General features: G+C 48.5%; 1 protein-coding gene across 2 annotated transcripts in view; it reads right to left on the bottom strand.

The window, feature by feature from the left end:
• Nucleotides 1-26,813, bottom strand: part of LOC143375414 (zinc finger protein rotund) — a 173,844-nt gene that overhangs the window by 75,823 nt on the left and 71,208 nt on the right. For both annotated transcript variants that reach the window (XM_076824470.1, XM_076824471.1), the window contains exons 3-4: nt 2,236-2,304; nt 2,101-2,152 (exon numbers count right to left, since the gene is read on the bottom strand). In XM_076824470.1, the coding sequence (XP_076680585.1) occupies nt 2,101-2,152; nt 2,236-2,304 (121 nt within the window). The remainder of the gene's footprint in view (nt 1-2,100; nt 2,153-2,235; nt 2,305-26,813) is intronic.

Here is a 26,813-nt window from a genome sequence, read left to right as displayed (position 1 = left end):
CTAATGACCCGAGCAGCTCCGCCATAGTAATTCCCCGGTACGAAACGACTCCTCTCTGGCTCTGGAGGCTCTCATGACGCCCCGGGTGCTCGTTAATGTAACAGATAACGACTTTCACCTATGCGTGATCCGCGGGCTGCACCAGCCTCTCGCTGGCTCCTTCATCCGTTTGTTTGCTCGTCGTGATAGCCGCCGCTCCGGAGGTTTATTTTCACGGCGCCGGTGATCCCTGTGTCGCCACAGGTGGCTAACACGCTGTTTCGAGAGGCAACGATGAATATGTTAAGCAGCCTTTCTCGCGCCACGCAACTGTGACCCTTTAGCTCGTCAAACGGACACCTTTCGGAGCTAGTAGCTGGCGGACTGGCTGGTCCGCAGATAAAGATATCACCGGGACAGCGAAGATTAACTAGCAGAGTTGCTGGAGTAGTCGAAATGGTGGAAGTCTCTGAGCAGAAGTGTGGAATTCTTCGAGGCATAAGAAGAAAAGTTCTACCTCGAAGCAAGGGCGAATATCGATTGGAAATCGCTGCCAGAGAAGAAATGACAGGCAACAGTTCCTTTTCTTCGCCACTTATCAGGTGAATGGCTACACCAGAGCGCCGCCAGGAGGTGCACCAAGGGGAAAGCGCGCGTGTCACGTAAATGGCCGATCTACACGACACGTCGCGCGTGCCATTGGCAGTGAAAAACATTTATGGAAACGTGCCTCACCTTTTACGAGTGAAGCCACCGGATTACTTAATCCCTTCGGGGAGAGAACGACGGGCTGAATGGGCTAGGTCATTGCCAGCGTTCTCGCCGACTACGGGAAACGAGAATCGATGATTCGAGCCGCGGATGCTGCGAGCTACCTTCACTTGCTGCTCGGATTACCAGGCAACTATCGGCCTGAATATTGAAGTGGAAGATCCTCGGTACATGGGCAATCAAAGATCAATGTATCCGACGAAGAGGAACGTCTATTTCTGACTTTCGAATCTAGTAGTTGATCACTCACACCCTGGAGCATATGTCCCAGCAGTAAAGCAAGAATTAAGGCCCCAATTCATAGCGACTCAACCCTCGCGCATCTCCCTATCGCGTCACTGCCTGAAATTAGTGCGCGAAGCGCAGCGACCTGCGGACACCGATTCCTCGGGTCCAGCGGCCTGGCCCGCGTTAGGAAGGGACCAGGAAGGGGCGAAGGACCCAGCGGGCCCAAACGGAAGCGGGGGAGCGTTCGCGGTGGTCGTGTAACAGGTGAAAAATAAAGGAGCGTGCGGGGACAGGGAATGATAAATTCGCGTTCACACGTGTTTTTTGCCTGGCCTCAACCTGCCCCCTCCTGCTTCGATCCTAATCGACGATCTTACGTCACGGATGCAAAGTCACAACCGGTTTCTTCGGGCAGCGAACACGGGGCCTTACCAACTGTTTACACGCAGCGTGCGTCACCTCCAGGGCCTCTCTCTCCCTTTCTCTCCGCCTCTCTGTCTCCCTCTGCCTTGGCTCTGGACAGTCAAAGGTCTCTCGGCTGTTATATTATCTAATAATAAACTTCCCATTCGCATGGCGAAATCACCTTGCGGACCCACGACCGTCTGGCTAAGCGCAGAGGCGGACGAGCAAACAGTTTACGCGATCAACTCCTCGCTCTTCGTCTGTCCAGCATCCCGAGTGTATATTATACTACCGTGGGTGAGTGGACGATGATGAGCGACGAATGATGATTGAATTTAAGGTGTAGTTGAGAAATTCATTCGATCTGATCTTTCTTTGTGTAGAAAGAGTGTGGAGCTTTGCATTTGCACACCAGTATCTCCAACACCCTTGCAATGAACTGGAAGCCCGGTTTCCGCGATATAAAAAATTTGCCCCAACCGCGTCGCAGTGCACCCCAGTTACCCCGATATTCGCGAATACTGTCGCGCTATCGAATATTGAGTGCTAATATTTGCACGGCGCTCGATCGACGTTTATTCAACGGCCGAAAGCGTTTCGCTGGAGAGGAGGTCGGCGGAGGAACTCGAGCCGGGCGAATTACGGGGCCCGACTAGCCGCGAAATTTCGGCGATTAAGCGAAAAAGTGGGGAATTGGCGCAAGGAGGCAAAACTCACCCTTCTGCAGCTGGCCGTGGTCCGCGTTCATTTTCGCCTGCAACAGAAAGTGCTGCGCTTCACTAAGTAGAATTAGCACCGGGGAGGCGAGAATTTCAGCAATTCGGGTAAAATATGTGCAACCGGCTGGCTCACCTCGTAACCTTGTTTCGCGCCCCGTCCGCCGCCCCAATAGTCGCTCTCCTTGTCGTGGGGGTTGCATTGCTGAAACAAGGAGAACAGGGCACTGTTAGACTTCTCGCGAAAACGATCATCCCTATCCGTTAACTTTACCCTCCTCTCTTCATCAAACTTTTACAAATATAAAATAAAACCACCCCATTCAACGTTTCTGCTAAGAGTTAAAACTATGGTTCCATTTTTAAGTTTTAAAGCAATTAATTTTGCAAGCGACCGCATATCAGTGGCTAGAAAAGTGATCAATGGCTGTGTTGCAAGGGGTTGGAGGCGAGAGGTCGAGGGTTTAGAAGCTAGCAGTCGAAGTGACGGCTGCCGGAGGTGGCAGAGAGGGCCGACAATGGCAAGGGGGTGGCGACGGGTGAGAAGCACCGTCTAGACACAACACAGACGAGGGTGGAGGGCCTGGCCTGCGACCTTGGGCATCACTCGGCCTTCCACGGAGATAAACAATCCAACCCCTGTACCGTGTTTCCCGATATAAGTTGTTACGCGGCTACGTGGCCTCGAGGGGTGGTCTGAATTGCGTAGTTGCGATACTCGAGATCCCGGGGAAGCTGAGGATATCGGAGACAGGAGTGCTTCGGGGTGAAACTACGATCGTAATTACTCCTTAGAGAAGTTGCTTAAGATTTCTTTGTGGCTGAGTTGCAAGCGACTTTTAAGGGAAGAAATTGATGGTATTAGGGGTGTTTTCTTGGAAACTAACAACAGAGTAAGAAAGCAGAACGCACTTCAGTCACTTCTAATAATAAACACCACAGAATAAATCTCCAGCTTTCTCATCCCTCTGGAGCTGTTTCCTGTTAAAAATAAGCTCGCGTGTTCCCCCAATCTTTCGAATTTGTTCTCTGGTAAATCACTTGGCGTCGCACTAATTGCCGTCTCCACCGCGCCCCCATAACGCGAGGCGTGTCCACCCCCGGCTCTGGAACGGAATACGCGCGAGAGGTGCAGGACGCAGTGAACGCTGGAGACACTAAGGGATGACCCGGTTTCCCTTCGCATGACCTCCTAAACCGCAGACGAACCCGTCGCCACCCTCCGTCGACCCTCCGTAAGTCGGAGGAACTTGTGTGTGGTCACGCATCCTCATCCGAGGACTTGGAATGTGAAAAGGGAGGCGCGGGGGCGGTCTATTTTCGTCGTAAGCTTGAGGGGGTGATGCCTCGCGAGCGACCAAGAAAACGATCGCTGAAATTACTATGCCGCTTCTATGTTTACTATTGTTTCTTTCGGTGTGCGTGGAAGAAATTCCACCTCATCTGAAAGAATCCTTAAGGGTGGAAGGTTTGCGCTGAATCTACCGCTACTCCAATTCTAGTCTCAAGGATCAGCTTCTTAATTTTGATATCTAAGTGAAAGCAGTCAGGCTTTTCGTTCGTTCGTTCGTTTGCCGAACACTTTCGTGGTTAAGGATAATCTGATGTTCACGGAGAACGCTCGAGTGGATTGAACGATCGTCTCAGTTCCGTGCGAAAGAATCGATAGGACGGCCGCAAGGAGGGTCGAATTTTACGCTCCCGTAAAGTGAAGGGAGCAGAGCCGACGCAGAGACCAAGCGAAGGGACACCATAAGGCGTCGAAAGGGCGATGCTTTCATCTGTCGCTCTACAGGTGGCTCGTGAAACGATCCGATTCCTTGTGAGAAAGTCCGAGAACCTGCAGAAGGGATATGCATTTTTCGAGCGAGGGTGGTCAGCGCCCTCTCAAGCAAGCCCAGACGGAGGACGTCCCTTTGGATGTCGCGTGCAATTCGAGGGTGGTTTCATGGAAACGAACTGTCAGGCACGATATTCCCTTCGCCTTGCCTGCTTGCTGAACCTCAAGTAGGCATTCGATCGAAGCTGCTCAACGATGCCTTGGTTTCTCAAATTTCCGAAATATTATTGGGAACAGAGATTCATTAAAATTCGTGTCGAAACTACCACTTCCACAGAGGAGAAATGTGCGAGGGATGATTGGAATTCGCTTGCAATTTATATTTAAGGTGTCGTGCTCAGTCAGGAGGCCGAAAAATAGGTGGTATTTAGAAATTTTTTACTCAAAAGCTATAACACGTTTCTCTTAAAATCTTTTTTCATTTTAAGGATTGCATCTAGTACCGTGCATCGTAATTTTGTTATTTAAAAATATTTATCAATAACTAAGTTATTGTCCATCACGCGAAAATTCTCTAAAAAAAAGGCTTCTGCGGTGACCACTGCTGCTCGAAAGTCGATCGTCTAAAATAAAAAATTCAAAAGAATTTACTTATTATATTATATTATCTAGTATTTGAAGGAAGGATTTTTCGAAATATTGATTTGGCAAAAAATGGCTGATGTTTAAAGTAAAAGTTTAAAATTGTTATCATAAATCGTGTCTGATTTTCGTCAATTAAAAGAAAACTAAGCATCGGATAAAAAAATCCTTCGTTCAAATACTAGATAATATAATATAATAAGAAAATTCTTTTGAATTTTTTATTTTACATGATCGGCTTTTGAGCAGCAGTGTCACCGTAGAAGCATTTTTTTACAGAACCTTCGAGTGATGGACAATAACTTAGTTATTGATAAATATTTTTAAATAACAAAATTACGATGCACGGTACTAGATGCAACCCTTAAAAGGAAAAAAGTTTTTTTGAGAAATGTGTTATAGTTTTTGAGTAAAAAAATTCCAAAGACCACCCTTTTTTCGGCCTCCTAACTTAGCATGACCCCTTAAGAAACCACGGGAGGTAACACGTTAGGGAGCTTGGCTCGAGGAAAGAGACGGTTTTCGAGCAGAAGGTCTATCACCCCTGAAATCCGCTTGTCTGCCAGCAGACGTATCGTGATCGGTCGCGTGACGCTTAAAACTGGATTCCCTAATGAGAAGGACGAATAATTGAAGAGCTTCGATCCCGAAGCCTAGCCTCGCGACCGACTAATGTCATCCCTTGACATTTCTATGACATTTGCAAGGGTTGTCGGCCGAAACGCACCCTCCACGCGACGCACCGAATCTCGGTAGGTACGCAATCGGAGTGCAAGTGGTAAACAATTCCGCCGCTTCTGAAATTACAACGCACAAGGGATCGCTGACCACGTAACACGCCCTTAAAAGGAAGCCTCGACAGGCCGCGCTCCCGATGGAATATATATTCATAGTTTAACCCCCATTTTCGTTTCTGCGCAACCCAATCTGCCAAAGTGCCTCCGGAGACGAGTGAAATCTGTTTCCCAAGTGATATTGGGAACAAGAATACGCACCGCGACGCAGTTCGGTCTCGGGGCATCCATCCCAAAAATCAGACGTTCCCCTTGGATCTCATTATCCGCAGTTTCCAAGAAAACGCCCCTCCAACCACGTCCCATACATTCTAAGCAAACTTCTCCATGGAGACGTCATCGGCGATCAACAGACCCTACACACCACCCCCTCGAGGGCGCTTCTTTCTGCGACGTATCATCCTGCTCACCCCTTCTTCGTCGTCCTCTAATCCACCCTCTTTCCCGTTTAAAACCCTTGTTCTTCGTAAACGCCGTGGCAGGGGCGGTTCAAAAAATCGAGTCGATAATTTTTATCGAGCTGGAAACGCGACCGTGATGGCTCCCGTCGATCCAGCCCTTACATCCAGGCGAACAAGGGTGCAGAGTAGAAGGAGGGAGCGAGGAGGAGAGGTGGATGGAAAAAGCGAAAAGGTGGAGGAAAAAACCGGGAAAAACGTGCTCCACGATCCCCGGATTGGTAATCCAACCTACCACGAGCAGCTCGAAGGGAAGATAAAGAAAGGAGGGAAAAAAAATACATTTTAGCTCGCATCCAGGCGCTGCAGCCACCCAGCCGCCCTCCCTCCGTCGGCCCCGGCCCACCCCTCTGCCGCCGTACGTCGGTGTAGGTGGTCGGGCCGATAGTCGAGAGAGCGTCCCGATAGCAAAAGGACGCCGACGCCCGGCGTCGGAGGGTGCCCGGGGAAAAAAATCACAAGGATGGAAAGAGGTGGAGGAGAGTGGCGGCCGGGGTGGTTGGAGCGAAGAGAAACGGGAAACGAGGCGGAGGGAGTAACCGAGAGGGAAAGAGATGGATGTCGAGGGGGAGCAAGAAAGGGTGCACGAAGAAGAAGAGAGAAGGGTAGCGGGAGGGCGCACCGGGCTGCCTGGGCCGCGGCGGTGGCGGGAGGGGGACGTCGAACCGACCGTCCGGGGGAGGCAGAAAAGGTGCAAAAAAAAAATAGCAGAGCCGAGGAAACGGGAGGAAAAAATCGGCCAGCCTCCGGGAAGGAGAAGCGCGGCTGCTGCGCCCGAGGGGGTGGAAAAATAGAAACGTAGGGGGTGGACAGAGTGGGAGAGAGTGGAGGAAGGTGGAGAGGCGGTACGGGCGGTGGGTGTAAGAAGAAGGCGATGGGGACCCTGTAGGAAGAGGTCTCGCGCAGATTGAAAGATAAATAGTACGATGAAAAGTGAGGGTGGATAAGAAGATAGGTAGAGGAGAGCGGGGACAAACGTAACGGAGTCATGAAAGTAACACGCCTTCTGCCCCCTTCCATAAACATTTCGAAAACGTTTGCTTTACACAGTTACATGTGTATAGTGTCTCTTTTATTGTACTGAGTGACGCTGGGCAGTAACACGAATCGGGCAAGCTAAACTTATTATTTAAATCATTCAGGTAAGTTTCTCCTATTTTTTTTTTTTTTTTAATATTCAAAGTTAAACTATAGATATTAAACCAATTATTTGCTAGAGCGTTCTTCGATAATGTCTTTATAAGTTTCTGTATTTGATTTTAACAAGTCTTGTATAGTTTGTATGTTATAATAGTTCTATTCTGAAAAACATGGTTGGGGACGAAAGTAACACGTCGCTACGGGGATGAAAGTAACATGTTACATGGGCGAGCAAAATAGCATACAGGATAGGAATTTTTCAGATGACAATGATTGTCTATGACTGGTTTGATTGGACCCTTTCAGTGAAAGCTGTTCGAGAGAGAGTCATCCCAAATGTCTAGATTTTAAGGGTTAGACCCACGAAGACTGCAGCATTGGTGATCTTCACTACATGTGTCATAATTTTAATTCCGATTAGGTGAAATTTAATACCTATCATTTAACTAAATACACAATATCAAAGAAATGTTCGAAGCTTATGCTTTCCACCTGTCGTTATTTAAAATTTATTTGTTTTTATCGTTACTTAAAATATATTTATTTAAATATTTCTTTCTATCGTTTTTTTTTATAATAAAAAATCCTATTTTGCGTTGGACGAAGTGTTTTTACTTAATTCTCCTCAAAATAATTAGTGTTATTTTCGTCCTCACGGTATGTTAGTTTCGTCCTACCCCTGCAGGACAAAAGTAACAACGACAGTCGCTGCGGAAAACTGCCATAACTTTTTAACTACTTATCACTTAAGGCTGAATCTGGGCTCAAATGATAGACCAAGAAACATAGTATCTTAAGGCACAATTTTCATTTTTATATCTATAAAAGATAATTGCAGGCTAGGCCAAATGTAAAAAGTGTTACTTTTGTCCCATCTCTCCCCTAATCAAAGTTCCTCCAGTTTCAACGCGACGAGACGAAGTCAGATCTCGAACGTTGTAACTAGAGTATCGCTATCAACCCCTGGTTCCCCGAGGACACGAATTCTCCTCGCCGTTTTGCCGAACGCACCCCCTGGAAGACGAGCGGCGATTCCACCCCCAAATAAAGCGCTCGATGGAAGAATAGTCGCGCGTCCGCCGTGTCCACCACAGAGCGGAGCGTGTGGAGGGAGGCGCCGGGGGTACAGAGACAGAGGGGACCGGAGGGATCGAACGGGGGGAGGAAGGACAAAAAAGAGGACGATGAAGAAGCTGCAACGGGGGACGGGGGAAGAAGGAGACGGGGGGTGGAGAGACGCTGGGAAAAGTGGGTGGCCAGGAGGGAAAGGGAGAAAAATCGAGGGTAAAAAGAGAGACACACCGAGGACGAGGAGCGGCTAAGGGTGCGGGGGATGGTTGAGAAAGAGGGGCCCACACCGTGCACATGCGTGACCGTCCGTCCGCGTACGAGGCGGCGTGTATTGATCAGCCAAAGAGCGCCACGACGCCGGGCGTCCTTTCTGCGAGCCTTGCTTTTTTCGGCACGACGGCCGAGGGTGGAGGAGCTGCTAGATGCTTGGGGGGTTGGAGGAAGCGCGCGGTGGAGGGAGGAGGACGCGAACGGGGTGGGTTGGCCGTTCCGTGGCGAGGAACGCGAGGGAGACGGAGAGAGGCGACGGGGGCGCCTCGGAGGCAGCGTCGCGACCTAGCCCAACGGACGCCCGTCGTGACGTCATCCCCCTCTTCCTTTATCTGTCGTTATTTCCTAAACCACCCCTCTACAACCCACTGTTTTCCTTCGAAGGACGCGACGATTCTTTCGCGCGCGATCGCGTCGCAACGCTGCCTACGACTTTTGGCACGATACGCCGTGGCCTGGCTTCGTTAAAGCGAATTCTTCCCGCGGAGGATGGTAATGCGACGAGGGTGGCTTCTGCACGGGGAACGACTGCCAGTAAAGCACCGAGGTGCTCGAGATTCAGGCGAGATGTTTTGGCAAGCCCCTTGCGCCGTGGGTGACGAATGTTTGGACGATTTGCGGGGTGGTTTCGCGGAGGGAAAGTATGATCCTGTTGGGGGGTGGACTCGTTTATCTGTGATGCAATGACGATGGAAATTGTTGGTCGGCTGCGTGCAGCTTTCCCCGGGTAGAAAAGCGGAGAACTTTGGGAATTCCTTCGCGAGCTGCATCCCAGATTTCATTTCGCTAAAGACTCGACTACCGTGCAACATGATATGCTCCGTTCTCCCTTTCCTCTGCCTCCCTCATTTACGTGTTTCGCTCTCCTCCCAGCGAGAACGATGTCTCCTTCATTAACGCGAAACAACCGCTCAGCCTATCGTTCATCCACGGCCGGCCGTGGAATTAAACGGTGAACTTTTTAATCTGTGATACTTAATTTTTTAATTCCCCTGCACGAAACACGTGGAGGGTTGCTGGTGTACGACGTTTCGACTCACGAGGAAACATTCCCAATCCGAAAATCCTGATTTTAACAAAACTATGTGTGAACATTGAGAATATTGGAGGTGAAATACAGGGTGAAATCAGCCCTTAAAGTTCTCCTGTTTCTTCGTTGTTTTAATACAACTTTATTTTTATTTTGGTAGCGCGATAGAGCATAACGGACTGAACGATTCTTATATCTAAAGTGTAAGGGTTGATTTCATCCCTTCAGAATTTTACCACCCATGGTAATTTATATACGAGCATCTGAAATTGTTTCTGACACCTTCGAACCGACTTCTAAACATAACTCGCCAGCGAACGTCCACGGAATTAAGCTTAATCAAGTCCCTTGATTCCCAAACTCGAATTAAGTAATTAGAAATTAACCCATCGAGTTTACTTCAGCTTCTCTCGCAGCGTCGTCAACAGCACGCGCATCGATCCAACCTCGAATCGCCCGAGCAGCCCCCGTTCGATTCTTGTCAATCTTTCACGGTTAACGTCACCACCCCCGCAGCACCCCCGGTCACCAACGCCACAAGAACTCCACGAAGACCCTCGTAAAAATTTCGCCCACAGAGTTCTTTAGTGGTCAGCGTACTCGGGTGAGGCACGGTTTTTCTTCAGGAAAGATTAAAGATCACTCGCTCGACACAGCTCCGACCCCTTTTAGTCGCCTCTTACGACAAGCAGGGGATACTATGGCTGTAGTACTCTGTCCCCCAACCACAGGGGATTTAAGCATTCTATCGCCCGAGCCGAGTTGAAATACACCGTACTACAATTCTCAGTCACAGCAGAGTGCAACTGCGAAGACTTGTTCAGCTGAACTAAGAACCAGAGCCTGGAACTTCTGCAAATGGATCTCTGATGACTATTAAATCTTTGTAAATGCGCTCCTTAAAGTGAAACTACACGAAGCCCAAGATTTAAGTCCCCATTCCCAACCCCGCTGTTCTGCTGTTGGTACTTGTTAACCCTAAATGTATCTTCTGTTCTATAAAGCCTAGGCTTTTAACTAGATCCAGCTTCCCTAATGAATCTGCCGGCAGTGCTCAGGATCCATTCTTTTAGCCTCCACTTTCACGCAGTTGCTCTTTCGCGGTCGTCTATGTGCTCTTCATTTTTAATCGATACCTGCTCCACTTCTTTCAGTCACCGACAAGCCCCTTCGCGGTGTCCCGAGGGTCCATGGAGATCCTCGAAAAAGTCGCTGTCGGTGAAACGATCGCCCTATAAAAAACTCGGAGCTCCGTTTTCTCGCAGGCGCTTAGCAAAGTGCATGCACGTTGGGCCTCGCCGGCTGATGGGTCAGAGAGATGTTTGAAAAGGACTGCTTAATTCTTAATGCCCCCTGAAGGGCCTCTCGTGCTTAACTATCTACCGAAGATCGACGCTTCTCGAACCAGCCTCGAGCACTGTCGCGACGAATTTGTCTGGTTGCATTCGATGCTGCAACTGGACGCATATAGCGTGAACAGGGGCTCGACGTGGCTCGATGAGCCCTTTTGTGCATTCTTCTGACAGGGTCATTCCACGCGAAGTCGGACAGTTTTCGGAGTAACGTTTCGGATTTTGGTGCAACTTGGATATTTTGTAGTCTTTAGGGGTATATAAACATATCTCGAAGGATTTTTCGAAATGTCAGAAATTGTGGATGTTACAGCTCTTTGAAATATAGTGTTTACTATTTTTCCAAAAATTATAACTGTTGAACTAATAAACTGATAAAAATCACCTTTTGGGTGCTTACAGTGCAGATATAAGAGTACCTAATAAAAATTATTTCACTTGATAAAAACGAATATTTGACCATTTATTTAGTTTTTAGCAGTTTATGATTCGAGCTAGAGATCAAGTAGCTACTGAAGTTGGAACTACAGAGTGGAATAAATATCTGAGTACAACACTTTTCTCATTCAGAAACACTAGCAAGTTTCCTTTTGCATCCCCGAACTCTCAGACATCCTGCACGTGCACCGAGGAGAATAGGTTTCAAGTGAGTTCTTAGAGAATCCCCAGCAGTCAGGCAGTACGATGAGCTGAGAAGAACCTGACCGTCCCATTCGTCGTCATCTTAATGACTTATAGTCTAGCGCTAATGACAGAAGTCAGGGACGACGATCTGGTGGGTCCCGATAGACCACCGATTCCCAGAACGAGCTGAGATTGAACAGGGTGAACAGGGCGTCGGGTTTCGACTCGTGACAGAACGAGAGCTCTGATCGACCAAGGTCTCCAGCTTCTAGCAGACTGGAAAGGGTCCTGATAAATTGCTGGCAGCTGACAAAACTCTGCTTCTTCAAGGGTTACCGGTACACGTGGCCATAGTGAACGAAAGGGTGCGGGTCGCGAGCGTTCCTTTATTTTTCTGGAATATCAAAGCGAACTATCGACGATGGTACAGATGCTGATCGACACGGATAGCCTGGATTCTTCGATTCAAAGACACCGAGTGGAATGCTGTTGGTTTTTCAGAAGATTAAACGTTGCTATCGAGGTATGACGAATGACGTCCGCATTAATGCACAAGGGGGAGGGGTAGGTTAAGGAGAGAATGGCTCAGTGGATGTTAAGAAGATTGATAGAGCGGCGTGCTTGCCAAGAGAATGAATCAAACGAATGGTACATGAGGAGTAATAGAAAACATGAAGAACTGAGGGCGGTGAATGAAATGTGTGATTCAGGGAATCTACGATGAGTTATTGCTAAGGAGACTTCTATTTCGTTGAAGATAAAGGGCGCCTGCCAATATAGGGAAATCTCCATTTGCCCGAAGAGTTGCGAGGTTTTCCAACCCTTCCCGCGCAAACCTTCGCGCCCTTCAAAAATTAATTTCAAAATTTCGTGGTTCGACTGATGAAGGTACCTCTGTGATGAACTTTACAAAACATCCGACAATCTTCGCTCACAGAAATGAAAGTCCACCTTCCCCAAGGAAACTCACGCCTCCCAAGCTGTGCCCTGGGTTCAATGGATTATCTCGGTTCGAAGACCTGCCACTCCTCCCCCTTCGTTCCCAGATATCTAAAACACACATGTGTTCCCACAGGGTGTCACGGCCGTATCGCTTTCCGTGGCTTTTTTCGTCGGCTAGGCCTAGAAGCCGAGAAACGGGGAGAAAGAGAGAGGGAGAGAGAGAGAGGCAGCGGGGGTGGCGAACAGGCCACATGTGGTCTGTGTCACGTTAACCAGCCCCCTCTCCCGTGTCCCTCTCGCCTCTGGACGAAACACCAAGGGCGACGGAAGGGGGTGGCAGTCGGGGAGTGATAAAATTCAACAGTTGGCCCCGAATTGGCGGTTCTTCTCCCTTGTCGCCTCGGTTTCCCTCGTTCGGGGGACGCTGTTGGCCCGATAACCGATCGCCTGGAATTTACGTGACTTCTGACCCTCATCCCCCTCCTGCCGGGCCAGCTATTTCGGAAAAATCCCTGGTCAGCGAACCACGGGTAGCAAACGAGATACAGAACACTAAACTTGGAGAACTGAACGTACATTCAAGCTATGCAAAGTTCTTGAGACTTAAATCGTTTTTCACCTGAAAACTAAATTCCTCTCAAAACCCTCAACTTCGTAGACTACAATGATTCCGCGCGACCAGTGGCTGTGTCGACTCTTTCCTTTCCTCTCGCTCGTTGTCCGGTTCTCTCACTCTCGTCCGCAGGCTTCCAAGAAATGGTGGGGACCGGACTGTCAACGGGAGGAAAAAAAAACGGACTGATAACGGGGAATTACTGTATTACGAACCCTCAAATAGAATCGTTGAACAGGTAGGCGACAGCGTCCAGCGAACGCTGACTAGAGCGGGGTTGCGCAGCAGAAGGGGTGAGAAACCTGACCCAGACGAGTTTTTCCGTAGGTTTCCTATTTTTCCCGGTCGTAACGCGGAGCGGGTTGCTCGGGTCTGCAGACAATTCGCAGTAAAATTTTTACAGCCCGGACCACCCCCGCGACACGGGGAGGGCAGCAGTGCTCCAGACGCGCGGAATGGCCGCGGCCTGCTCGCGGAAACCCATAAACCTATACGTCTGCCCTCCAATCTCCTTCTCCGGTCCGCTCCGAGCGTTTCGCTCGCTGTTCCCCCGCGCCTTCGGCGAGAGGGCGGCGCGGCCGGGGTGGCAGATATTTTACGTCGTCCCGACGTTTATCTGCGATCGAGACTTTATCTTTATTTCCGCGTTGGGATTGATTCGAGGCCGGGTTATTAGAGTCTGAGCGGGGCTTTACGATCGTTCCGTCTGGCCGCGAGACGGCTGCCCCACTTCCACGCTGGCCTCCACTTCTTTTCGTAAGGAAAGCCGCTGGTTCCTCCTTTTTCCCCGCTGTTTCTTGCCCTTTGATTGAAGACTCGATCGTTCTAAGATGATCGTCAGGGCTCGTTTAGAAACGGAACGAGATACGCGGACTGCTCGCTACCCTTGTATTCATTCCGTGATAACGAACCATCGAGGAGGGACACTAATGAGAATAACTCGAGTTTCACGTCTCGCGAGCCGCAGCGTGTTTAACTGGAGCTGTTCGCTGCTCGCTGGGGAAACTGTTGTGGTCCATTTGAGGGAAAGAACTGCAGGCATAATTTACTGCCTTCTGTGTCGTTGATGAGTGTACATATACGCCACGAGCTTTCCGGATAAAATTCAGCTTGAGATACAGTTTGATCGTGCTTAGATCAATCAGTTTCTTAGTACGTCTGTACCTACTGTACGAATTAATGGCTGCGCACTGAAGCAACACTCAAGCCTGCTTAAACAGCTCGAAGCACTTGGAGGAGGCTGCCACTCTAGTGGTGACGGGCGAAAGAGAGAAAGACACCTTTACAAGCAATTCAAAATCCAGATTACACCCTTGCGTGGAGTCTCGCGCGTCTAAAGTCTGTAAATCAGTTCGCGGTTCATTAAGTGGGCTTCGCGAGCCACCAGATCTCTCGAAGACCCTCTCGAGCTCGAAGAAAGACGCTCTTCTATTCGTTCACACAAAATCTATTCAATTACTTCAATGAGAAGAATAAGAGAACGAAGGCCAGGCGTTTTGCAAGCAGCCACTGGACAAGGAACGCTGGGAACGGTAGCCAGGAATGATGACATAACGCTTCTAAATATCCGTCGGTGGTAATGAATTTTATATGGACACGGCTGCAGGGTACGCAGGTGCTTTATTACCCAAGAAACTTTACGGCTGTCTGGCCGGGATAAGGAGAGGCAGACTGCGGGGAATGGCCGCTCGCAGCTCGCGGGAAAACCATAAAACCGCGTCTGCACGGTGCACCGTCGAGCTTCCAATCTCCTGCAGCCCCCTAAACAGCCGTTACGATAGGGAGCCGTCCGATATTCGTTTAATTCTCCCTCGTCCGGGAGCTCATCTCCTGGACCAAGGCGACTTTCATCGCCGTCCGCTCCTCCGTCGTCCTTTCGTTAGTCTCGCCACGCTAACGGACGCCTTTTTCACGGCTCGCTGGTTTTACGGCTGTCCCGAGGATGAAATATCGAGGATTTTCTGTCGCCTTTCGAATTCGTTGCTGTGCATTTGAATTTTATGGAGCCGCTACGGACGTTCTGTTCGAACGGAGCCGAGGATTCTGCGAGGAGAGGCGCTGGTGGCTTCGGGCAGTCTTTTAGAGAAGCTTGCAAGAAGTTTTCGAAGGGGAAATGTCCCGGGGAGGTTATTAATTGCATGCTGGAGTTGATTAGATCCGAGGAACAGTTGGAAGAAGTGGCTGAGATAATTGCAGAGAGAGAGAGAGAGAGAGAGAGAGAGAGAGAGAGAGAGAGAGAGAGAGAGAGAGAGAGAGAGAGAGGAAGGCGCAGCTCGAATGCAAAGAGCAGTGGGTATAAAGTCGATCGACTTCTAACAGCTTCAACACGTGTTAGACGAATCAAGTGCAACCCCAGCGCCGTCACCTAAATAACCTTCTGGCCCCTTAACCCTGCTACTGAGAGATGCCGGGAGAAAGAGACCTAGCCTCTTCCCTCTCCCTTGCTCTCTATTTCTGTTTGTCTTTCATTCTTTATGACTGCCGGGTTCCTTCTGTCTCCTTTATTTTTCCATGCTCGAGGAGTGTTTCGGTGTAGGTCAATCTCTATCCTCCTTCGTCGGTGTCTTTTTTAGTATCTCACCCCCCCCCCTGGCCCTTCGTCTTTCCTCTGCATTTCGTTCTTTCTTTAGGGATGTCGCATGGCTGCAGCGTCCTGCAGGCGCAATTTCACTCTGCAGCTATTACATACTGCCATCTTGCTGTCCGTTGCATCGATCTCTTAGGCTTCACCTTTCGTCTCGTCGTTTCTGCTTTCTCGTCCATTTCACGTAATTTAAGCTCCAGGATCATGACACTCCGAATATAGTTTACCTTATACCGTCTTCACTAGATTTCTATTCTTTTCCCACCCACCATCGCAAGACTACCAAGTCCCAGAGCACCCACAGCACCCAACGACTCGATCGCCCTCCTCCCAACTACCTCCCTCCCCCATCTAGCGAGCAACAACTCGCTGGAATCCGTTCGTTCGTCCACTCCTCGGCTCCCTCGGCCAATCTTTCTCAGGCTGGCACCGTTCGCAGTGGCAACACGTGGTGACCGTGCTCCAGACGCACGGTTTCCCCCGCGAGGACCGCCGCGCGGGTGTGTTTATCCCAGAAGACGCACGCACACAGAGGCCCCGGTACGTGTGAAAGATAGAGTTACAACACGCCGACAGCCGGGCCAAAGTGCGGCAGATAGGGCGCGCGTTTCAAGCCCCGTCCTGGGCTACTTGTACGATTTAATGGCGAAGAAGGAGAGTGGGCCGAGAGACAGACGAGTGGAACCATGTGTTTCCCTTTGAGACACCGCTCCAGTTCCGTTCCAGCACTTTTATAGGAGCCGAAGCGCGTTTGCCCGGCTGCAAGTGATATAAATGAACGTTTTGTTTGGGCTGCCTCCCATTCGCCCGCCAGCCCCTCGATTTTAGGGGATTTCGAACGATGGACGGGTCTGCTGGCGTCTCCGCCATCCAAGTGTTGGCATTCCGATGGGATCTCTGTATCACCGTGCCTCTACTGGTGACACTGTGCGTTATTCTAGTTGGGATGCTTCAAAGTGTCTAGCAGGGTAAGCATGGGCAAACGGCAATCATGCCGATTCTTGGAGTTGTTCTTTTTTAAACAATGCTCCTGGCGTGAAACACCATTATGTAAAGTTTTAGATCGCTACCCCCGTGTTTAAGGATAATACGGGGGTAAACGCACTTAACGTTATTATTTTTTTTCTCGGTTACTACTTAAGATATTTAAATGAAAAAAAAAAACGAAAAATAGCTACATACTAACTGCACTTCATATATTTTTCTAAAAATTATAAATCAATTATTAAGGGTAGAAAAAAAATTATTTTTTGGGGGTGGTTTATGGAAACAACCCTTTGAGTGACCACCTCCAAAAAAAATAAGAATAATGCTCTATTATCGAGTTATTATATATAAAAAGCTGAAGATAGTCGAGATGGTGGAACATAGTTAAATAATTTAATGAAGATCAATATATTATAAATAGGTGGGGTTTTCTGACTAGAAAGAGTATTTGTCGCGAGCCTGAGAATATTCTATCAGCTACACGGCAACACAACGATATACGTGCGATTGTGCAAGATAACACACTGCCTGTGTCAGCTACACGGTCCCAAGCCCCAAAACTAAAACCTTCGACAGTGATTTCCGCGTGGCGAATGTAGTTCGCGCTAATTCGACGCGTTGCGCGAAAGGGAGCCAGGAAAAAGGGCAAAAGCAAGCGAGGGCGCGTGTAATAAGTGGCGTCGAGCGTTGTGGACCTAAATTCCCAAGATCCAGGAGGCACGGGGAGCGAGGTGAAACGTAATTCGCGCAATTAAACGGCTCGTGGCTGCTGAACCAGCCCTATTTTTTTCCACCGTTGGCAACCCTCCCCCTCTGCGCAGGATCTTAGATTTATGATCAGAATCACGGTTAAACCGTAGTAATTACGGGGCCGTTCAAAGGGGATCCGTGGCTCGTTTAAATTTTTCGAGGGCGACGGATGAAAATCCGCGCGTCGAGTGCACGCGGAAAAACTGCTAAGGGCGTATTTTCGTTTACATCTGGGCACGCGTTCGCGCAAAGGGGGATGAAAAAAATATCGCGGAAAAAGGAAACGGGGGGGAGAGAAGGAGAGCTCGCAATTAACGCTAAAAGGTCCATGGACACTTCAAAACTCTCTCGGAAATCCCGCGACCCGTGGGCACACACTCGTGCTTTTGAAAAAGGGCCACGTGACTTCCCTTTAGGTCGGACTTTCTGTTTGACCGAGTTTTCCGGCCTGTGTAATCTCAAGGGCGAAAGTTGTCGAGCTCCCCTCGCCCCCGTGCAGCCCTTTTAGGCTCTATTTTCCACCACCACGACGCTCGTTACAGCGAATGCCGTCGAGAGCGCCGTGGCCGTCTCATAATTAATTTAGAGAGAGATTATTAAAATCGTCGGTCGAAACGCGCGCGGAAAAAATCGTGTCTTCGAAAGCACAGTCTTCTAATTACTGTTTCTCAAAATATCGCCGCGCGTCAGTGGTTTCATTAACGTCGTTCGCGACAGAGGGGGTGGGTTTGGTAAGGGAGAGCTGTGACGCGATTAGTTTGTCAGAAACCGCCTCGGTAAATCGCGAAAATTTAAAGCCACGCAAGAAAAAAGGAACGCGGCACAGTTCGTTCTCACGCGAATCTCTTAATATTCCAAGTGAAATTTCAGTGTTTTCCGATTCTTTTTCGGGGGTTCGTAAGGATCTTTTCTACGAGTAATATTTTCTTCCCGTTCCCCTTGCTGGATTAATCCCTCCGAGTATCGGCTAGCAATTAAAAATCCCCCGGCGCGTTTCAATATTTCCAGGGAACGGGGGATGTTCCTCAGACCTCGGGGTGAAATGAAATTCTCGTTTTCGAACGGGGTGGAGAACGAGCGAGAGAGAAATATGGGGGATCGATTTTGCAACGGAGCCCGATACCGCCTTCAATGGAAACGCGGCCAAAAAAGGAATCGAGGAAGACGCATTGAAATGAAATTCCTGAAGGGTTGGCCACCCCTTCGCCGGCCACGGCCATTCAACCCTTTGCCCCAGATACGAGAAACAACCGCTCGCGGAGGAATGACAACGGGAGACAGTAAATCAACAGAGAAATGTCCCTTCGATCTACCGACTCGAATATCTCCCCACCGGTGACGCACCGAAGAATGCCCTAAAATTTTAATCAATTACTTCCATTCGCGTTGCAATTGTCATTTCCATTGCCGCTGGGAAAATCGGCCGTAACTCCGGACGCACCGATGCATTCGAAACGAGGCTCCTCTCGAGTTCCTCAAACCAGCTATTCCATCTCAATAAAACAGAATTTTTTCATGTCTGATGAGGTACAATTCACAATGTCGGAATTACATTTCGCTATCTGGCTCCGACAAAAGAATGTAACGTAACAAACGGATACGTTCCCTGTGTTTTTGTTCCATCCCCCCAGAGGAACTTTTCCCAGCAGCGCAGTGTTTGAAAGCGCGCGTCCGCCGACTGAAACACTCGCCAGTCATAATTTCGGCTTCTGTGAGCGCGACAAGGTAAAGGGTGTGCGGTGGTTAATGGCGAGCATGTTCGAAACGACAGGATCAAAGGAAGAGCGCGCGCGGTCGGCGAGGCCGGCGCATGAGTATCCGCGGAGATTCCCTTTAAAATCGTAATCCGATAGAAATATCCCGAGACGTCTCGAGTGAAATTCCTTCAAGGGTCGGAGCCACCCTTTCGATGTTACGACCCTCCGCGAAATGTAGTAGGGAAAGGAGACCCCTTAGCCCAGTTTCGAAGGTCAATGCTGGTCGGTTAAGGAACTGCGAAGGATTCATTCAACGACGAGTTTCCCTCCGCGAGCGGGAAATCGCTCGCTCCTCGAGCGTCAGGGGGTGTTTCTGACCCACTTCGCTCTATTTTACTGCGATTTACCTCATTTTCCCTCACTCTATCTCCTTTCGAACATGGCGTAAAGTAGGGGACACTATCGCAGGCGCTCGCTTTGGAGATATTGGAACAGCGGGGTAGTTTTCATTTTTTATTCGTAAAGGATACCGGGGGTGGGCAGTTGTTTATGGAAATTTATGTAGGGTGTGTTTGGTTTCATTTTAGATGGAGATGTAAGGTCATTGGATCTGCCAGTGATGTAATTTTCAAGGGGAAATAATTAACGTAGAAGAGTTCATTCATAATGAGAATACGACGTGGTTTCTTGCTGAAAGTGAATGCTATTTGCAGCAGTTTTGCAATTATAATCTGAGCCTGCTTTACACGGATGTGCGAAGTCACTGCTTTCACTGATGGAAGTTTAATCTAGCGAAACTTCTACGGAAGATTATGGATGCGTTTCGGTACGAATGGGCGTAGTGAGGTTCATTCATGATTCGAGGATACTACGAAGTGTAAACAAAAGTGGAAACAGTTTAAAGGAGAGCAAGAAATGGAATAGAAATTCTAATACTTGAGAAATGTAATGACGAAGTGATTAAATAAAATGTTTGAACAAACAAATGGCATAATTTATTTTCGCGAGGTTATTAGAATTAAAAAATTGATGGATTTTTTAAGTACCAACCCCCCAAATAAGTCGCGAATTATTTTTTTTTCGAACCATAAACCTATAGTTATCGCGTCGTGCTGCTTTTGCCGTGAAAAGTTTATAAAGGGTGAAGTATTTTTAATAACGACCGCGGAGAAGTTGACGAGGAAAGGAGTGGGCTTAAGGTCCTCTCCGTAATCCACTTTTCCGATAAAGATACTGCTGCCTCGAAGCGGAATTCCTTGAAGGGTCGAACACCCCTACGACGTTACGACCCTCCGGCAAACAGGCAAAGGGTGAAAGCAGCCTTTTGCTCCAGTTTTCAAGGTCCGAGATGCGCTGATTCAGAGAAGATTATGGCTTACTTCGAGCTCATCCCTGTAATCCCACTGTTACTGACAACTCTATCAATCGATTTTCAGAAGAATCATTTTAATCGAATTGTGTCTCTCATTTTTTTTTAAAATGGAGATTGATGGGCACGATGATAGAAGTATCTCTTTGTTTTGGAAATATGAAATCAATATTTATATTTCGATCAAAATATGGTGCCATATATTGCAGAATATTGTAAGTTTTTCCCTTCTCTTTTACCCAAAGGATACTCGTTTAAAAACATTCGTTTCGTTCAAACTTGATCGGGAAAATCTGCGTTGACAAAGTGGAAAAACGATAAAAATAACACGGAATGTATACAGAACGCTGTTGTAAATATTATTCCGCCGTAACTTCGGGGAAAGGGTAAATATGGGGAAGAAATTTTTGTTATGCTCTCGTTTAATCGCCGACAGGATATTAAAAATCTTCGACAAATATACAGCGGGCCCTACATTCTCTGAATATTCACGCGAATACGTAGAAGCTGAACAAGCATCGCCCAAAAGGCACATAATTCTAAAACTAAAAACTGACAAATTAAATTGCACTTACGCAACTCCAGTAAAATAGAAGTCAATCATTCAAGCCACCCTTTCATTCACAAGCTCCCAAGTCAATCACCCCTAACCCACCCCCCATGGAATTCATTCGATTTCCAGCAAACCCATGTAACACCCTGAATGGAGCCACGGAAACGCAGAATCCACCCTCACGGAGCTCATCCTTCGACGATCAAAGGGCTTCCTCAAGGGTCGAGCCACCCCACAGAGGAATCCGCCGGCAGCGCCAACCCCTCCACTTCGTTTGAAGCTCGACGCGAGAGAGGAGGGAATCCTTGGAACCCTTTGGCCCAGTTTTCAAGGTCCATGACGTGCAGGTTAAGGGACGCCGAGCTACCCAGAGTCTGCAGGGGCGGCAGGGGGTTGTCTGACATCCCTCTTCCGCCCGTGGTCGGGGGTGAGTAGGTCAAACTTTACGGCCCTGCCGTCTAGACGTCGTTGCGCCCCGTGCACGGCAGTAAAACCGTTTTAAGGGGCTGTTTCACCGCGAGACCTGTTCGAAAGGGGGTGGCTCCGCAACCCTCGCCCTCCGTCGTCGGCTTTTATTCCCCGCTATCGCTGGCTGGGTTACCGTGCATCCAGACGAACCGATGCGTCCCCGAAGAAGGGGCCAGTGGGCTGGGGAACGTAAAACGTGGAATCGTCCGCGAGATTCTCATCCCCCGCGGACTTCATCCCCTGCTGGGGAACGTGACAAGGAAATACGAGTCGCTAGGAGAAATAGCTTTCTAACTGGAATTACTCTATCGGCCTTGCCCGTTTCTCGGATAATTGTGGTTATAATTTACAGGGGGTTGATGTTTATAGGGGATGGATCATTTTGCTGTTTCTTTGGAGTTCGAAAGGGTGTCTGCTGCGGGAGGAAGATGCTTTATACCGAGGAGAAGATCGATTTCTGTTGAGAAGATCGAGAGGAGTCGAGGATTGGCGACTCGTTGGGGTAGCTTCGAATCCACCCTGAAACTTCGAGGTTCTGGGGAGGTTGCTCTCCCTAATTTACGCTATCGAGAGGACACTGAAGAGGACTCTTCCTGACCAGGAAGAAGCACTTGACACTGACAAGCACCTGGTAACGGGGAAGTAACGAAGACACCCCTCGAAAGAGGAATGCGGTTGCAACTAGGAACGCCACGGTGGCTCTATAGTAAAATTTTAAAAGTGGGGAAGTTATATATATCGAACTCCAGTAGGAAACCTAAAAACCACCACTCAATAAATAGTACAATAAATTTTACAAAATTAATACTATTATTCTTCAACCCCTCAAACATTCTCCTTACTACCACTCTAATTAATACATCAACCCTTCAAGAATTAAATCTAGCAATTGCTCCAAACCGACTTCCGAACCCTCCGGTCATCGCAAAGACTTCAGAATTCATTTCACCAAGTTTCGACCCAGGAAATGAGCAACGAAACTGTCCCTCCCTCTCCGAATTCGAAGCAGGGGAATGGAAGAGGCACAGAGGGCCTGTTGTTTCGTGAAATTCTCCCAGAGAGGCTGGGCCCTCGGAGAGGGCCCTCGAGAGGATCGCACCGTTGTTCGAGAACGCGACACGCCGACTCGAGCCTTCTAATGCTCGCGATGACGTCTTTGCGATACGGGGGCCATCGACGTTCTCGAGTGGCCACCACGGCCTTCCTCGAAAGCCCCTCACCGACGCTCACATGTCCCCCTCCTCTGGTATAATGGCTCGTTATACTGCATGTAAATACGCTTCTCCTGGTGTGTAAATTTCGCCGCCGAGAGATTTCGGCTAGGGATGGAGTGCAAAATCACTAACAGTGATTTATCACAGTGATCGCAGAATCACGATCACGGTCGTGAATGAAGTTAAATCACGGCCGTGATCGTGATTTTTTTAACTTGAGTGAATTGTTTACTGTGATCGTAATTCTTGATCTTGATTGAATTATTTTTTATAAAATACTTCAATATAGCTTGTGTTACAGCCAATGCGTGCTAATTCAGCGAATATATACTTAGTATATACATTTATAAATAGTCAATGTGTGCACGCACTGATTTGATTGGCTAAAGTATTCACATGTACATTATACTTTTTAACTAAAGTGAAGAAATATTCGTTAATTTAAATAGATCAAGAACGATTACATTGGTTCAAAATATACAACTGAGATTCTATAAGCACAGTGAGGACTTGAGAATGTTTCAAGAGAAATTAGAAATTGGGGTTATGTGGCGCGTGCAAAGAGCAGTTATGCTTTCCACCAATCAGCTCACAAAAATCGCAAATCACTGTTCTGCCTGCACCAATCAGAAGCGATCACGAAAATCACGGATCACTGTGAAAAATCACCGTGATTGGGAATGAACGTGAACGGATCACTCGTGATTCACAAATCACGATTTTAGCCAACACTAATTTCGGCACTGAACGAGCACTCGAGGAAAGGGAAACAAGTGCAGGATGGTGTAACTTCTGAGCGGAGCACGCGGAAGTCTCTGTGTTAGATACTTTGGGGGTGGAACAGGTGCTCGATTTTTTATGGAAAATTTCGTACCGCACCTTTTGAATAAATAAATATTCTTTTTTTTAAGCTTCGCGAATTAACAGCGTAATGGGATAACAAATCCAAGACTTAAGTCGATAAGAAGACTGCGCAGCTTCCTAGATCCCCTTGATCCGTCTGATTCAGTGTTCCCCTTTCCTTCTGCCAGTGGCAACTCGGCGATAAATCTCTCGACACGGATGTCAGAATATTTGGAACACTTAACCAGGCCCGGAGAAGTGAGAGATCAAGGAAGATTAATAACCATTGATCACGGTTGTCCTCGAGGCACCGTGATCGCTCATCTTTTCCGAGGGAAATTAAGGAGCGACCGACCGATCGATCTGCCTCGAGAGAAAGGGCGGCTCTTTTGCAAATCGTCGCCGACTGATTTCCATCAGAAAGGTGGCTCGTAAACGTGTGATCGATCGAGGACCATAGAATCGATATTAGAGGGCTCGCGATCACCGAGGGAGCCAGGCGGACGTAACTTTCCGCCTCGCGGGAAAACTACCCCTTCGAAGGGACGCCGATAATAACGTGTAATAACTTCAAACGATTATCGTTCAGCGAGAGGCACAGACAAAAAAGGAACACGGAGATAGAAAAGTCCTTCGTTATTAAGAAAACAATACACGCGTATGCGATATTGAAAATACTCGATGAAGAAGAAACGTGCCCGAGGATCGGTGAACACAATTTACTTGGGCGCCACAGTGGATGCTTCCCTCGTTAATTAAACATCGCTCTCGATAATGCAGCCCTTCTTTTATTTACCCACAACACGATCCTATTGCCATTCGCGACGGTGGTCACGCGAACCCCAACTTTCGAATACAACCAAGGAACTTGTAATTTTTTATACCTCCAAGTTTACGAAACGGGACGTGAAAATCTATCGCGAAATCATCAAGTCGCATGAACACGATCGAATACTCGATGCAGAAAAGGTTGCGGGTGGTACGGTGGCGGTGGTTTATTATCATCGAGAAAGGGACGATTCTGCGATTCTAGTCGCAGACGTTCCTGTAAACATTAGGAAAGAGAACGCTTCGCCATTGTACGTTCCTTCAAAGTGCAGCCCCAGGTTCTCTGAGTGCACACGCTTCCTTTTTCTCACTTTTCTCTTCCGCCCCCTTTGGCTCCCGCCATCCCCTCCACGTCCACCCAACTCCTCGGGCAGCGCTGCTCCTTTTTCCGGGTCGAATATCGATCCTGATATTTCCTCGTCCTCCTTTTTTTCGACGTCCGTGCGAGCGTCATTTCCACGAGTCCTTTTTTTCTCTCTCTTCCCCGCGCCAACCCACCCCCCCCCGGAAGAAGTTATATTTCTCGATCTAGCGTGGCGGGGGGCGAGCTCATCGGTCACCACCAAGGGTAGGCAACGCGCCACGAATTTTCCTTCGCGAATCCACCTTTATTCGCCGTTCATCTCGCCTTTCGCGGTCCAGCGAAATGGATTGTGCGTCTATGAGGTAGCTTTCTTTCCAACTTTCATTTCATTCCCTTCGCTGGATCTTTGTTTGACGACAATTCTTTCGTTGCTGTTCGATTCCAAATTCGACGGGGCTTAGGGAGCCTAACTATCACATCTCACGAGGGTTTCATCCCTGGATCTATCTTGGGAGGCATGAGAATCGAAGGCTAAGGGACGCAGAGGCGAGTCGAATTACAGCCGCGGCTCGTCGAAGTCGACGGCTTTGAACCGTGTCCGTGGATATTTCCGCGACAATATTGAAAATCTTGCCTTTTATCGCGAGCCAGTGTCGCTCCTCCGTCCCTCTCTTTCGGTTCCTTCCTCTCTGTACCCTCGTCCTTCCCGGCTCTTCTTTTTTCCACCCAGAGGGCGAGAGAGGGAAGAGGGGGCTCAATATCGATCTCGTGGACGGTTTTTCTTTTTCTCCACTCTCTCACCTTCCCCCCTTTTCACCCTGTTTCCGCGAGTGCCGCCCTTTTCCTCCCTTTCGCCTGTTTTCATCAAACTAGCAGCGAGACAGAGGCCGCCCTGGGCCTCGAATAATTTTATAAAAATATCCCCCGGCTCGAGAGAAATCGGCCCGAACCGTCGTTCACGCTGTGAAATCGAAAATCTTTCTCTCTGCCTACCCGACGTTTCCAAATTGCATCTCTCCCTAAGAAACGCGATCTTCTCGTTAGAACGTTCTCCTCTCTAAATTCTAACCCTCCTTTCTCCCACCTTCGTTTTAATGCATTTTGCAACGTTTCGACCCTCCCCATCGCCAGATCGGTTATGCTAATGCCCCGGACGCTCGTCTACCCCCGTCGTTTTTCCTTTTCGCGATTTTCCCTGGCTTCTCCTTTCCACCTCCCCGCAAGCTCGATCCATAAAGTCCGGCATGGGGAAACTATGACCCTTCGAGGTTCATTCTGCCGCTAAATTGCAGCCTCCTCGTTTTTTAACGGCACTCTTTTTTCGAGATATCGATCTTCGTCAGTCGTCGGTGGCCTCGTCTTTTTGGCCTCGACGTTTTCTTCTTTTCTCTCGCCCACCTCCGACTGGTTCTCTTTTTCCCGCCGACGAGGGCATCCAGCCCGCGACGACACCCAGGGAAAACGTAATTTTATCTGAAGCGTCGACGTGGAATTTTATGACGTGATTCGCGTGTTTCACGCGAAGAATTCTGCGGCACGATCGAGGACAGAGTGCCTCCAACTATTTCTTTATAACTGCAGGTACAATTCGATCCATTAAGCCGGCGCATCTCTAATGGCACCATCGACTCGCGACGCTTTACCTTCAATTTCCAGCCTTCCATCATCATTTACCATTCTTTCGCTTCAATACACAAAAATATACCCTTAAATTAAATTAAGAAGCCTGATCGACAGGTTCTAGGAGACGTCCGTGATTAAACCTGGCGACGTTGTTAGTTTAAAAAGCGCCGTTTCGGCATCGGCTGATTGGTCGGGAAGTGTACAGGCGAAGGGGTGGAAATGTCGCGATCCAATATTCGATACAGCAGAATAGACGGAGGAAGGATACTCCATTTAGAAGTCTCTGACTCTTCGGCGCAGGATATTCTACCCAGCATTCAAATTCGTTTTCTTCCAAGCCCACAAGTCCCCAATTCCTCGAAACCTGCACCTTAGCAGTATCCTAAATTCAACACCACCATCATCTCATTTCCTACAACTGAATCTCCAGTCCCGTGGTAACTCCTCCCAAATTAAACACCACTATCCCCTAAATTCAACCCATTAATCTATCGCTCCAACTTTCAGAAGCCAAGACAAACTCCTCACCCCACCGATCCCACTATTCGCCCCCCAAAAAAGGATGAAGCCAATTGTCACAGCTGTCTCTCACAATTTCAATCCACCGAGCCGTAAAGTAGCCCCTGTTTAAACGTCGCAGCGTCCCTCAACTGTTTCTTCCTCGAATATTTAATCATGTAAATATCCCGGGGATACTCCGTTGCCCCTTTACTCTCTGCCACCCTCCCCGCCCCTTTGACGATCTTCAATATCGCGCGACAGATGGAAGAAGCCGTCC

Source organism: Andrena cerasifolii, chromosome 12 (genome assembly GCF_050908995.1).
Source record: "Andrena cerasifolii isolate SP2316 chromosome 12, iyAndCera1_principal, whole genome shotgun sequence".
NCBI classification, from domain to species: Eukaryota; Metazoa; Arthropoda; class Insecta; order Hymenoptera; family Andrenidae; genus Andrena; species Andrena cerasifolii.
Note: the sequence above shows the minus strand (reverse complement) of the source record. Positions and strands in the feature narration are given on the sequence as shown.